Source organism: Athalia rosae, chromosome 6 (genome assembly GCF_917208135.1).
Source record: "Athalia rosae chromosome 6, iyAthRosa1.1, whole genome shotgun sequence".
Taxonomy (NCBI): domain Eukaryota; kingdom Metazoa; phylum Arthropoda; class Insecta; order Hymenoptera; family Athaliidae; genus Athalia; species Athalia rosae.
The window spans coordinates 12,234,160-12,246,704 of NC_064031.1; the positions used below are offsets into that span (position 1 = coordinate 12,234,160).

General features: G+C 40.9%; 1 protein-coding gene across 7 annotated transcripts in view; it reads left to right on the forward strand.

Moving 5' to 3' along the window:
* LOC105690431 overlaps positions 1-12,545 on the forward strand; it is a 189,833-nt gene that overhangs the window by 71,676 nt on the left and 105,612 nt on the right. For all 7 annotated transcript variants that reach the window (XR_007279016.1, XR_007279017.1, XR_007279018.1 and 4 more), the window contains exon 4: positions 9,882-9,941. Coding sequence is in view for 2 of the 7 variants with exons in the window: in XM_048657359.1 (XP_048513316.1) it covers positions 9,882-9,941 (60 nt within the window). In the remaining 5 variants the exon portion in view is untranslated. The remainder of the gene's footprint in view (positions 1-9,881; positions 9,942-12,545) is intronic.

Below are 12,545 nucleotides of genomic sequence, written 5' to 3' on the forward strand. Positions count from 1 at the left end.
GATTAATAATTATAACAATTCGTATTTTGATACAGAATCCAGATCTCATCTACTCGGGTTAATTACAATGTCGAAATATCTCCGCTTTTTCCTTTTGTTTTTCACATACTTCGAATGAAACGGAGAATCCTCGTCCGTGTATCCCCTTTGATTATAGGTTTAAATACTTGAGTCTAATTAACATAATTAGCGGATCCGTTTTCCCTTCGCACCCAACTCGACGTTACACAGAATTTCACATTCTCTTATTTCGAATACTCTCTAATGCATTTTCTCCCTGAAATATCTTTCGCCCCTTTTGCGAGAGTACGTCCTGTAACGGCGGCGGCGGCAGCTTCGCTCGGTATTTTAATCAACAATTCCAGGAAAACGACAAGCTGAGTAACAAACTACCTGAAATTGATCCGCTTCGGTTATACTAAGGCCAACTGTTGGTCCAGAACCGACGCGAAACCCTCGGAATTACGATTGTGTAGAATTTCTCCTACTTGAGGATCTATGAAGCTCGGCAAATTCCTCTTTTCGTTCCGTTTTCTGTATAAAATAAAAAAAAAACGTTCAATCGAATTTACGACATACTCGAAAGAAAAAAATTGAAAATGTGTGACTAATTCTGAAGTATCGCGATAATTGTGAAACGACGTGAACATAAATTTTTTATTCCTTGCGATTCTTAAAAGCGCAGATATTATAGTAACAATAATGATAATATTGATAATAATATGAAGAAAATGGTAAAGTAAACAAAGTTTTAATCAGCTGAGGGAGATGAAAAATAAATTTATTAGAACGAGATGGGGAAAATTGAGATGATGTTTTATGTCATGAAAACTTATTAAATAAATATTTGATTTTCATCAACCTTTGTATCGTAGAGGTACCGCGACATCACTCGTGCTGATTCTCGTGAAGCGATACGGTCTGTCGAGCGAAAAGTAATAATGGCGTCAAATTGCGTGTTCCTTGTAAATGAATTTGATTAATCGTGTTCGAGCAACAGATTCGTCTGCACGGAACTGGACAAAGAACGCGAATTTCGCGATGTTCTCCGCAAACTATATTTACATAGATATTTACGCTCGTGGCTAAGGGAGGCGAACCAGACCATTGTTTCTCGTCGGTTGCATCTAGTTGTCTCAAATGGTTCAGGTTTATCCCACTTGTTAACGGCAGCTCGACCAACATAATTATGCTAGATGATTAACGCTTAACCGAATTTGCAACGAGCTTTACATTTCCACTCGTAATTATCCGTTGCCCGGTTTATTCGGCGAACCGAGCCGAACGGAGAACGCCGGGCAACATTGGAACATATTCAAGCCCACTTATCCCTACGATTACTCCACGTGGAGAAAAAAAATTCAGTCGAAATCCTCGCCGTACCGACGATCACCGCTGCAGGGCCTGTCGCGTCCATCTGACGCCCCTTCTCCTAATCCTATCTCGGAGGTAATTAATTCCGGTTATCACTAATTAGTTATTAGTTAGGACCATCACTCCATCCGAATGTACAGGCATAGATATGTACGCGTACAGGGTTCTAAATAAACGTCCCGCGTGTTGAGCACATGCGCCAAATATTTCCTGGCGTATACGTATACAAAGCGTTACGTTATTCAACGGTAGAATATTTCAATAAATTTCTATCGCTGACGTTATTATTTTTGGAAAATGTATCAGACGAGTTTTTGTCATCTTGAGTAGTCCACCTCCTCTTGTGTAAGTTATTATTTTCAAAAGTCACGCGATGATGTTATAATACAGAGAAGAGAAAAAAATACTCCGTCTTCTCGGGTTTGGTACGAATTCATTTTTTCTTTTCGTCGTTTTATCATATATTTCGTCCCATAGGTACTTTGAATAAATTCATTTGGAAGTGTGTGTGGGAGACTATGAGGATCTTTTCAGACTGTGATAGGGATTTTAACGTTATGCACGTAACGTTAGTTGCGATAATCGCGCCCCTATCTTTATGCACATCGATGATCACTCGCTCCTATTTAGCGACTGAAATATCTCGCTCGTACCGAGTGACGTTACTATATTTTTCCATTCCTCTTCTTCTCCGTCGCAAACTCTAGGTAATGCACCCCAAGCCCCGTTGGATTCTCGAAAAATCACCATAATTTATGCAAATCCAGAACTGTAATTTATCCCATTCTGACTTACGATTTGGAAAAAAAAAAAAAAGAAAAAAAATCTCCGAAAAAGAGGGAGAAAATTTTCGCTCAAACGAAAATGCTCTGACGACGTCAGGACCGTTTGGAAAAAAAAAACCCGATGGTTTTGTTTTCGTTTTTGAATACTTGCGAGAGAAACGAATAATTCAATTTTCGTCTCGTTCCTCTTCCTGAGCGATGCTCAACGGGATTTCCTTTCGAAAAATGGGGTGATAAAAAATCACGTAATCTCAACCGACGAATGCACACGTGTAGAAAATATACACAGTCAAGTTTGACGATTGTACGGATCTTAAATTTCACCTTGCGGAATCGCTCGTTGCTCCGAGTGACGTTTTCCTCCGACCCGATCCGCATCCCGTCGTTTTTCACGTGTTTCTTTTCGCGTTCACCCTACTTGAGTATCTCGTATGGGGTCTCACCGTTTTTTGTATTCTTCTTTGCTTCCGACAAACTCTTCCCCGCGGCGTGTAAACCCCGCGGCGACATTGACGGAGTCGGTGTTATTTGCGAGTAAAAGTTTCCCGGTCTTGTTGGATAACCCGAGTGGGTTGCCGTCGGGCAATTCAATTCTGATCATCTCCTTCTCGATCCTGATCCTTCGCTCTTGTTTCATTGTTGGAAACTTTTCGGTTTTCCTGTACTACGCTAGACTCTCCGGTTTCCCATCTACTTTATACCACCGATCCTTGTACTCCGTGCGATGTTCTCATCCGATCTGTTCTCTATATTTTCGTTATTTATCGACTACGAACTACGTCCCTCTGATTCTTTCCGTTTCAATTTACCACTCGACAAACTCGACGCACGCAAATATAGTTTTTCCGTTCGTCCTGCGAAGGAAGAAAAAAAATTGAACAAAACGCGTCGTGTACAGCCGAACTCGAGCGGACTGCGGAAAATGTTTCTTCATCGCTGAATTTTGCTCCGCGTTTTTCTTTTTATCTACATTTTTTTTTTTTTATTATTATTACATCGTCGAGAGGTAAAATAAACCGTACGGCACGTACGACCTAGCCAGGCTTACTTTTATATCAGCTGGTAAGCTTGGGATATTGATAAAACCAAACGACGCTGTGGTCTTGCCCTTGGAAGAAGCAAAGGGAATGAAAGACGGCGGAATTCGTCAGCCGTCATTTCTTAGGGGGAACGTGACACGCGTTTTATCGGTAAACTCTTCCCTCGCGTCTGAAAATGATCTTTCGACGATTCGGTTCCACCGATTTTCTGTTCGAGCGGGCGATCTACGAAGCCTCCGATCAGGAAGAGAGGCAATTTTCGAAAAACTCATTCTCTCCGATACAATGGATGCGAATCGATCCTTCGACCAATTCGACGAAAAACCTTTCACCTGCATCTATTTTTCGATAAAATGGTGGACGATGCAAATATTTACTGTGTAAAATCGCGGCGATCTTAACGACCTTCGAGTGCAGCAGCGTCATTAACGTTGACCATCCACACCGTCGGAACTTCGTGTATTCGTTAATTAACCGACCAAGTTATCTTTTTTTAAGGATGGGTAATTGCAGCATCGAAGCAACGACGTGTCCGGAGCGCGGGTACATCTGTATAGGTACATATGGTTTGGTGAAAAAAAATCGCCGTTCGTTTCGCGATCACCTTTCACCTTGATGTCGCGCACGTGTAACTCCGACCACCACCAAAATGTCGTATTAGATAAGGAATAATGTGCGCGATTCGCGGTCGCGGGGCACGCCGATTTTATAAATTTTACTCATTCAAACTTTTATTATTTCGCTCCGGAAAGTTTGGCGATATTTCTATTTACCACCGGTCAGGGTAACCCATCCTTGCAGTTCCGATGAATCCGACTGTTGGGTATTATAGTTTCGTACGAAGTTAAATCCTTCCGATTTTCCCATCTTTTCGAAAGTTTCGGGACGAGATGGTTTTCAAACGGTCATTGCTACAGGTCACATACGGGTATAATTTCATATTTTTTTTTTTTTTTTCTGAAACAGAAAATTATACCTCCTCGAATTGTTGGCTTTAAATGATTGGAGAATATCAATTTACCTTTGTGCAAACGTTATATTGGTAAATTTTTGACATCGAGTTGGATCAATTACGGATGATCCCGATAACACACGAGTTGTCTATTTGTTTTGTAAAAACAATGAACTTGGACGTCATTGCAATTCCCTGGGTATCATAAACGGGGAAAAATGTCTCGTAATTTTCCATCGAAATTTTTGTCAATGTCGATAAATTCGATACTCCCGATGGCAGAATATAAGTGCTATTCGTACATCGGATGTGTTTTGAATTATGCAAAATTCGTCACACAGACGCACGTCAATAGTGATCTCTTTCAATTTTTTTCATACCTCGTTTACGGTATTTCGGCGATTCAGCCGCCCATTTTTTTTTTTCTCCCGAGCTTTAGACTTCGTGCAATCAAATTCGGCGTCTCTTAATCCGCTTCGATCGAAAATTCCATGCATTATGCCTACGTACGTAATACAGTTTTACTTCGCTGATGGATTTATGATAAACTTTTTCATCTTTTATTCCAAATTTCGGTAACGGTTCCTCTAAGCCTAATTTCATCTCCTCCGTCCTCGATTTCGCGTTTCAATAGAGAGTAGAAATCTTCTACCCCCATATGAGTTCCCTCGTCAACAAATCTCCGGTGTACCGATCGTTCCAATTTGCCATAATTTCGTTACGATTCTTCTCCTTCTCCATACCATTCGGGTATTTTATCGAGATCGTTCGTTCTCCCCGGACAACCGATGACTCGCTTTTTTGCCCCGCTCGATACTTTTTTCCATTTCTCACGTTTCTTGCGAGGAATATCTTCCATTTGTTTCTGCCGTTTCGATTTCTCATTGGCTAAAGGTTTCCCTCGTACCGCCGCACATCGTTTTCACCGTCAGCCTCCACTCCGAATCTTTTATTTTTTCGTACCAATTTTAAAAACTGAAAAAAAAAAAGAAGGAAAATCAACTTTCACACCCGCGTCCTGTATATCGACAACGATTCTCTGGAGATCCAAAGGAAATAAATTCACGTAGGTGTGTCCGTTGCACGTACACGTGCACATGGTGGATGAAAAGTACGACACGATTGTATGTATATGAAAAGATAGGCGATTTAACGTTTTAAATTTAAACGATTAATAATACCCAGCTCAAAAGTTTTTGTCTTCACTATATACACGTACCACAGCACCCCCAAAAATCTCTGAACATTCGGGGGTACTAAATTCATGAAACAAAAAGTAAAGGAGAAAAAACGAAAAAAAAAAGATTCTAAAGAAACGAACCTGGAGCTTCCATTCCGAATTCCTTTTTTGTCTCGTGATTTTTTATTTTTTCGCTCTTTGTTGTACTATATATTCTCTTTGAATGAACCTACGGCCTACCAAAAGTTCAACTCTGATTAATTGTAGGTTTTTAATGAAGAATCCAAAACTAAAAGATAAGCTTCAGCAGTTCGCCTGATTACCGGAAACTTTGTTAATCGCTGTTATAACTGGTTTAAAATCAACAGATTCATCTGTTCGAAGTTCTTGGTTTTCCTGGTTGCTTTGAATCGAAGATTTGTTTCCAGAAGTTGTAGTCGCGTGCAGGTGAAACTTGGATTTTTTTTCTTCGCGATGGCTTGAAATCGTGCAGGTGATGTGAAAGAGAAGGGAAAAATAATAATGGGTGAATCAAATAATGTTCGAAGTAGCAAGTCCGTCGTTCAGATGGTAAAAATAATACAAATAATTCGTGAAACACATCGTGTATCGCATCGTCGTTTATTACGTCATGTTGTTTTTACTGCCAGTATTTCCATTGCGTCGTAAATAATTCTCAACCCACGTTGTACGTTCAGAATCTGCGATGGGCCGATTGCGAACCGATTAAACGTCATTTATTTGTGTCCAGTTTGAACGATAGTTATTTCAACAACGATGATTTGTCTGCACGATTCGTCAGACGAAGAAATAGGATTTTGCACTTCAATCATATCCGTAAATTAGCATTTTTTGTCAAACGCCACCCCATGTTTTATTTTATACTCCGGTAACTCAGCTCATTCTCGCTACTGTTATATTCTTTTATTATTTTCGTTGATGTGTTTTTTTTCATGTACAGTATGATAATAATAACGATGATAATTTGGTACAATAATCAAAATGGAGGAATAAAATTTTATAGCCACACCGTATTGTTAGGCTTCACTCGGGCGACTTCAACCGTATATTTGCACGTCCAATGACCTCTGGCCTCCATTTCTTCCGAGCTGTATAGCTTCACCGTAGCTGTAGTCTCTCAGAAATCACTGCCGGACCTTTTTTCCTATTTTTTTTTTTTTTCTTTCGTTCTTTTTTCTCTCAATATCGCCGTATAGCGCGTGGAACCCGGTAAAGCCAATCTGTGCGCGTACCATATTGGCTTTACACAGGGTGATAATCGAGGATATAGATCGGAACTGACGGGTGATGGATTAAAAGTATATGTCCAGCCTTGTTGTGCTCAAGGAAAATGATAGGAGACAAAACAAAAAAGTAGGAAGTTACACGTAATGGGGAAATCTTGAGTTTGGAAGAAAAACAAAATTCGAATTGTCCCTTTATTCATTTTACTGTACTCGCTTCGCGCAAAGAGCGAATAATTGGCGCTAATTCGATCAATTTTCAGAGAAGATCAATCTTGGTTTTTGAATCCGGATTCCTGAGATGAAAATATTCAAGAACACCATAGGGAGACTCTAAAACAAAAATCTAAGAAAAATCTGAGGCTATAAGCTCGGCGTTTTTTTCGTTTGGCAGTTTTCGATTTAATTGAAAACCCATAAATCGTAGCGTCTACTTATTTTTTCGTATTTAAGGTTGAAAGAAAATATTAAATAATCTCAAGAAACATATCCCAGAGTTCGAAATTCCCATTTTTTGTTTGCCTTCTTTTTTGGCTTCATACAATTTTCATCTCGATTTCCATAAAGAGACACGCAGAAATCTGTGTGTCTGTGAATAATTTTACACAACTGTATTTGTGATACTTGTACACAGATGTAACCACCGTAAAACCACTTCTCGAATGCCACGGAGATGTACAACTGAGTAATAAAGCGTATATACACGTGATCGCATGTATAGCTGGGGAGTATAAAGATACCTTATAGGCCGCGGTTATAAACCCGGGACTTCAAGCCCCCCGGCATGGCAATCAAATTCAGCGAATTGTTATCCGCCTCGACTTTGCCGGTACGAATGAAAATAAAATACAGGGTTGTAATCGCCGAGAAAAAAAAACGGGGGGGGGGGGGGGAACGAAAAATAAAATCATTAGATCAAATTATTCCACCCTCGGGATTAATTCAAAATTTAGTTTTCAATTACAAGTTAACGCAACTAATTACTTGATAATTATTCTTGCTCTTTCTCCCGATAAAGATTCGAATGAACCAATGAACGACTGTGAATATAAAAAACTGGTGAAAAAAAAAGAATTTTATGTACACAACAAATTACGTGTAAATGATTCGAAATCGTTCTGCTCAGTTGCTCGGAACAATTTCCGTCTAATCATTTATATTTTTAATTCATTAGGTCGGGGGAAAATTTGACGAAAAAGAAGCAAGATCGTGATTTTTTGCGCTATTAGTTGTCCGTTATAGCTCGTTACCTAATTGGCTTAGAGACTCTGTGGCTGATGACGAGCGTAGCTGCTCGGTTTACCTTTCCCTTTGAGCTAATTTTTTTTCTCTTTCTTTTTCATTTCGTTTTTTTAATCGAATTCGTTTTTTTATTTTTCACCTTTCTTTCACCGGTTTTCCGAAAGCAGCAGTTTCTGTACCGCAAAAAAGTATACCTGTGCAGTTTGCACAGGGATGTATATTCACCTGACTCATCAACTCGGGAGATTTTACGTCCGGTCGGGGTAAACTGCAGCTGAGAGTAGGTAATGAATGGAAACGGAAATCTCATTCTTTCATACCGCGGCACATTAGGAATAAACTAAATGCAAGAATTTTTCATATAGGTACTAAATTACGAACCCCAGTCGCGTTCACCTCGGATATCATCGAATGAAAGTACCTCAACGATGAGATCTATGGAAATTACGTACAATCGTTACGAATCATCTGCTCGAATAACGTGAGGATTGATATGACATTTGCGCAGAAGAATACTTCCCGATGGATTCAACTCTCCATTGAATTATCATATTATTCATGCGACCTATTTATGGGAATGAAAATTCTATTTACTGCACGGTATCATTCCCGACGTTCATCTTCTACGTATAGCGAAAACTAGCGTCGCATGAAGCTTCGTCGAATTTTCAACGCGGGGCTAGTCGATAATTTTTTGTGCAAATTTGCGAATTTTTAGGGAACACTTGTTCATAGCTCAACCGACGCGAATAACGCGCAATCTTAATCCAATTCGAAATTGGAGGAAAGAAATTTGCAGATCCCGGTGGGATTCGTCGATTTGAAAATTTCATCCTATTTTCGAAAACTTTCACGTGTTGATTTTGACCCGATTCTTTCGACTCAAGTTATTTTATTTATTTTTTTACCAGAATTCGAATACATTTCCATATTACCGAGCTCTATATTCTCCGAGTATTTTCTGAGAATTCAACCTAATAGTTAAACCCTTTGAAGGTTCACGTAAAAGCGGATTACTGCGGTGGCGCAGGCGATGCATATAAATGGCAAAGGTATAACTTATCGAAGCGGCTTATTGTCGGTACAAATTTCAGACGAGGCGAGGAAAGTCGTGGGATGCACACCTACGTTATAGCTCGCATCGTGGAAAACGGTAAAGACCCGAGACAGAGATTGAGAAGACGGAGGTGCGATGGAAAGTAGCGTGGGTAATTTCGAGATGTTCGAATATCGTGAGAATCGATTAGCATTGCTGAGTGAACGTAAGTGAAACTGTAAAACGTCCAGCTTTCGAAAGAGGGTGAGAGATGAGAGAAAAGTTCCGAACTCCCTGGGATCGATAATTTTGAAAGCGATCGTCAACATCGGCTAACATTACAGTCCAACTCGTGGTGTACCAACTGTAATCCTGTCAGCGATTCTCCACGAAAGTCAATGAGGCTCAGGTACACGAGTACGAAAAATTACGATCGATGATCCATCGACGGATTTTGATGAAACTCGATTCACGCCGCACGCCAGACGCCATCAGCGCAACGCGACGCTGCGTTTTAAAGAGAAGAGAAGAAGAAGGAAAAAATTTTCATCCAACTTCAACTATTAGTATAATATAAACAGGCTGGTGTCAGATAATGTTATCAACTTGCAGCTTCCGGTTCTTGTCAGTTACCCACGGAGTTCCCTGTGTTGGTTTAGGTTCAGGGGCTATCCCGTGTTTACTCGGAAGTTTGTTCGCAAATGTATTTATATGAAGTATTCCCGCCTATAATGGCGGGGGATATAAGGTATCTATAGATAACTGAACTCCTGAAAGGTTTCAAACTTTGAATGTTAGGTATAGGAACAGGTATAACACCGTTATGAGATACCAACTTTTATAATCGGTCATATTGAAGAGGGTCAATAATTTTCTGAGGAACCGTTTCATCAGCTACGACAATTTTTCGAAATTTTGCCCTGAGAGACCGTTCGATCCCTGATAAGAGAAGCGACGTAAAAAAAATCAGGCCTGACTTCATCGCATATATACATCCGTGTTTCACGTTCTCTATTTTTCTGTTACAGCCAACGATCTTCGGAACTGTGGCGTCAGATTTGAACCCCAAGGATGGCAACAGTCGAAGGGTGAGTTTTTTTTTTTAATAACCTTTATCAGTCGCCACTTTGTCATTTTGGGATGAAAGGAGAACGGTTGGGTTGAATTTGTCATTCGTCGATCTGAACGACCACGAGAACATCAACGGAGCGTTGATTTCTGACTAAAATTTCTGCAATCAACAGAAAATATCAAAAATTCGTATCAAACGCGCCTCTTTGTTTCGAATGTCCAATAATCGGTCGTGCGAAGAGGCGTGTATGATTTTCCGAAACCTTGGCGTATGGTAAAATGCAGCGGCCCGAAGGCAATTTGTCACTTCGGTGGAGAGTGGAGGTGAAGGGGTATCCGGTTGTTTGGTAGGGCTAGATTAATTACTCGTTGTCCTGCAGCAGGATGCGCGGGGTCCACGCGTGTAGCGAAAGGTTTTACCTCAGGTTTGTTTGCCTCCCGTGCGACCCTAAGGTCGACCTTTTGCTCGTATCCGCTTCTATTGGTCGTGTTACACGAGCTGTCCGCCGTGCTTTGCGTTAATCCGATACCGGAACGTGTTGCAACACCGGCAGTCAGATTATACAACCCAACAGCCTAGTGATTCAGAGGTACCGGAGCGGTTTCCAGTTTCCAAAATTATACCCCACATTCTTCGAGAATATTCGGAAACTTAAGTCCTCCGCCACCGCCGACACCCCACAAACGACTCTACTCTGAATTCTGAATTTTAAGTTTGGGAAAACGTAACTATCTCCGGCGAAGGAATTTTTTTTTATCTCTTCGAGCTCGCCGCGCTGCTTTCGAAAATTGTGAATAATTCGAACGACAAGCTTTATTGATTTATATTTATAGATTCAATCTCGCTGTCGATTACTCGGAAGCTCTTCTGTATGGGTAATTCAGATACGTAGGTACAAAGTTCAAAGTACTATAGCGGAAATAGATGCCTCACCCTTTTGACCCAGATTTCATTCAGCGGAAAGTTTAACTGTCAGTCAGTCGACGTCGATATATATCTACCATCCACCTTTCTATCTGATTTATAAATGCGCGTGGTATAAATAAACTCGTCTAACGTCGCAGCGGTGATTATCCATTAATTGTCGATCGAATTTGAAATACGTGTCTCGGCATTACCGACAAAGTTCGTACGCTCGAGAGCGGAGCTTTCCGTTTATTGAGCGTTAAAAAATTCCATTACACTTTACTTACGCCTAGCTATTCACCTAGTAATTCAAACCGCTTCGGTTGGACCGAAGATAACTCTTTGCTTATTGTTAGGCGAAACGCCACGCCCGGTGAGCGGCGAAGCCAACTCCGCGGACCGCGGTACGTAAATCGTATTTATAGTCGTCACCGTTCAAAATTATCGCACTCAGGGAATCGGATACGATTTTTCGAGGCGGACCCGACCCCGTCTCGAACTCACCTTGGAGGTAACTCGATCGCGTCATGCTCCGAATAACAATTTATTACCTAGAATCCACCCCGCATCGAGCTTTTAATTCTCCGTGATACTTTCTCCCCCTCTCCCATTTGGTTCCCAACATTCTTGCTGCGTGTATCGTAGAGATGTAGGATACACTTATGAATATGCAGAAGGGTGAGGTCGGACGAAAGGGAAATAATTGGAAAATTAAAAATTAATACAAATTAAACGTCACCGTCCAACCCTTGACCCAAATATAAATTTATGCAGTGCTTCGGGACGATTAGAAACTCCGTCCCTTTCTCTCCGGCTAATTATTTGGCGGTTGACACACACCTTTACCTATCTCTATATATATGCATAAAGCGTTCGGATTACTCGTGAGAAGATGGAGTTTTAAAATTGCATGGAGATATATGAGGTTTATTTGCACTAGGGGAAGAGAAGAGAGGTAACTTTGAAAAATCTCAACCATCAAACAGCACAGATCGGGTGCGTTCGTTCGCTCGTACTAATACGATACTCGGCGAATGAATCGAGTTACATTTTTGGTTCATCAAACTCGTCGATTATTCAACTACACGTTCCGATTGACAGAGGATATATGCCGCGAGTGCTACGAATGGTTTGATAAATTTTCTCCTCCGAGTTTGCAGCGCTTTACTCGACGCCCCCCCCCCCCCCCCCCCCCACTAAACTGTGAACTATAAAGTAGATGGGTATAATGTACGTACATACAGACCCGACGTATCTTCAGTTTGACCCTACTCATTGACCCTATGGATCGACCATTTGTAGTCGAGAGCTGCCCGACCGGATTACCGGATGACCGCTCGCGATTCCAACGCCTTCCGAGTTCAGAGAGAATCGATTTCTGGTACAGCACGTATAGTATACCGCGATAGCCAACCGCCTGCCTATCCACCTCGCTTCTTTTTTTCTGTTTTTTCCTTTTTTTTCTCTTTGTCTTTTTTTTTCCATCCTTTTTGTTTTTTTCCCTTCCCTCGCATCGCAACCCCCAGACTTCCGCAATTTCGTATTACGACGTAGAGCGGTATACCTATGGTCTCGCTAAAAATCGGGTGATCCGTTTTAAAATATATCCTTATTCAAAAGTAACCGGTAGGAAGTACAAAACCAGATGAAGAAAAAAAAATATGTATATTCGAAGCTCATATCATCTCGGTTTACCGTGGAAGGACGTTTCTGA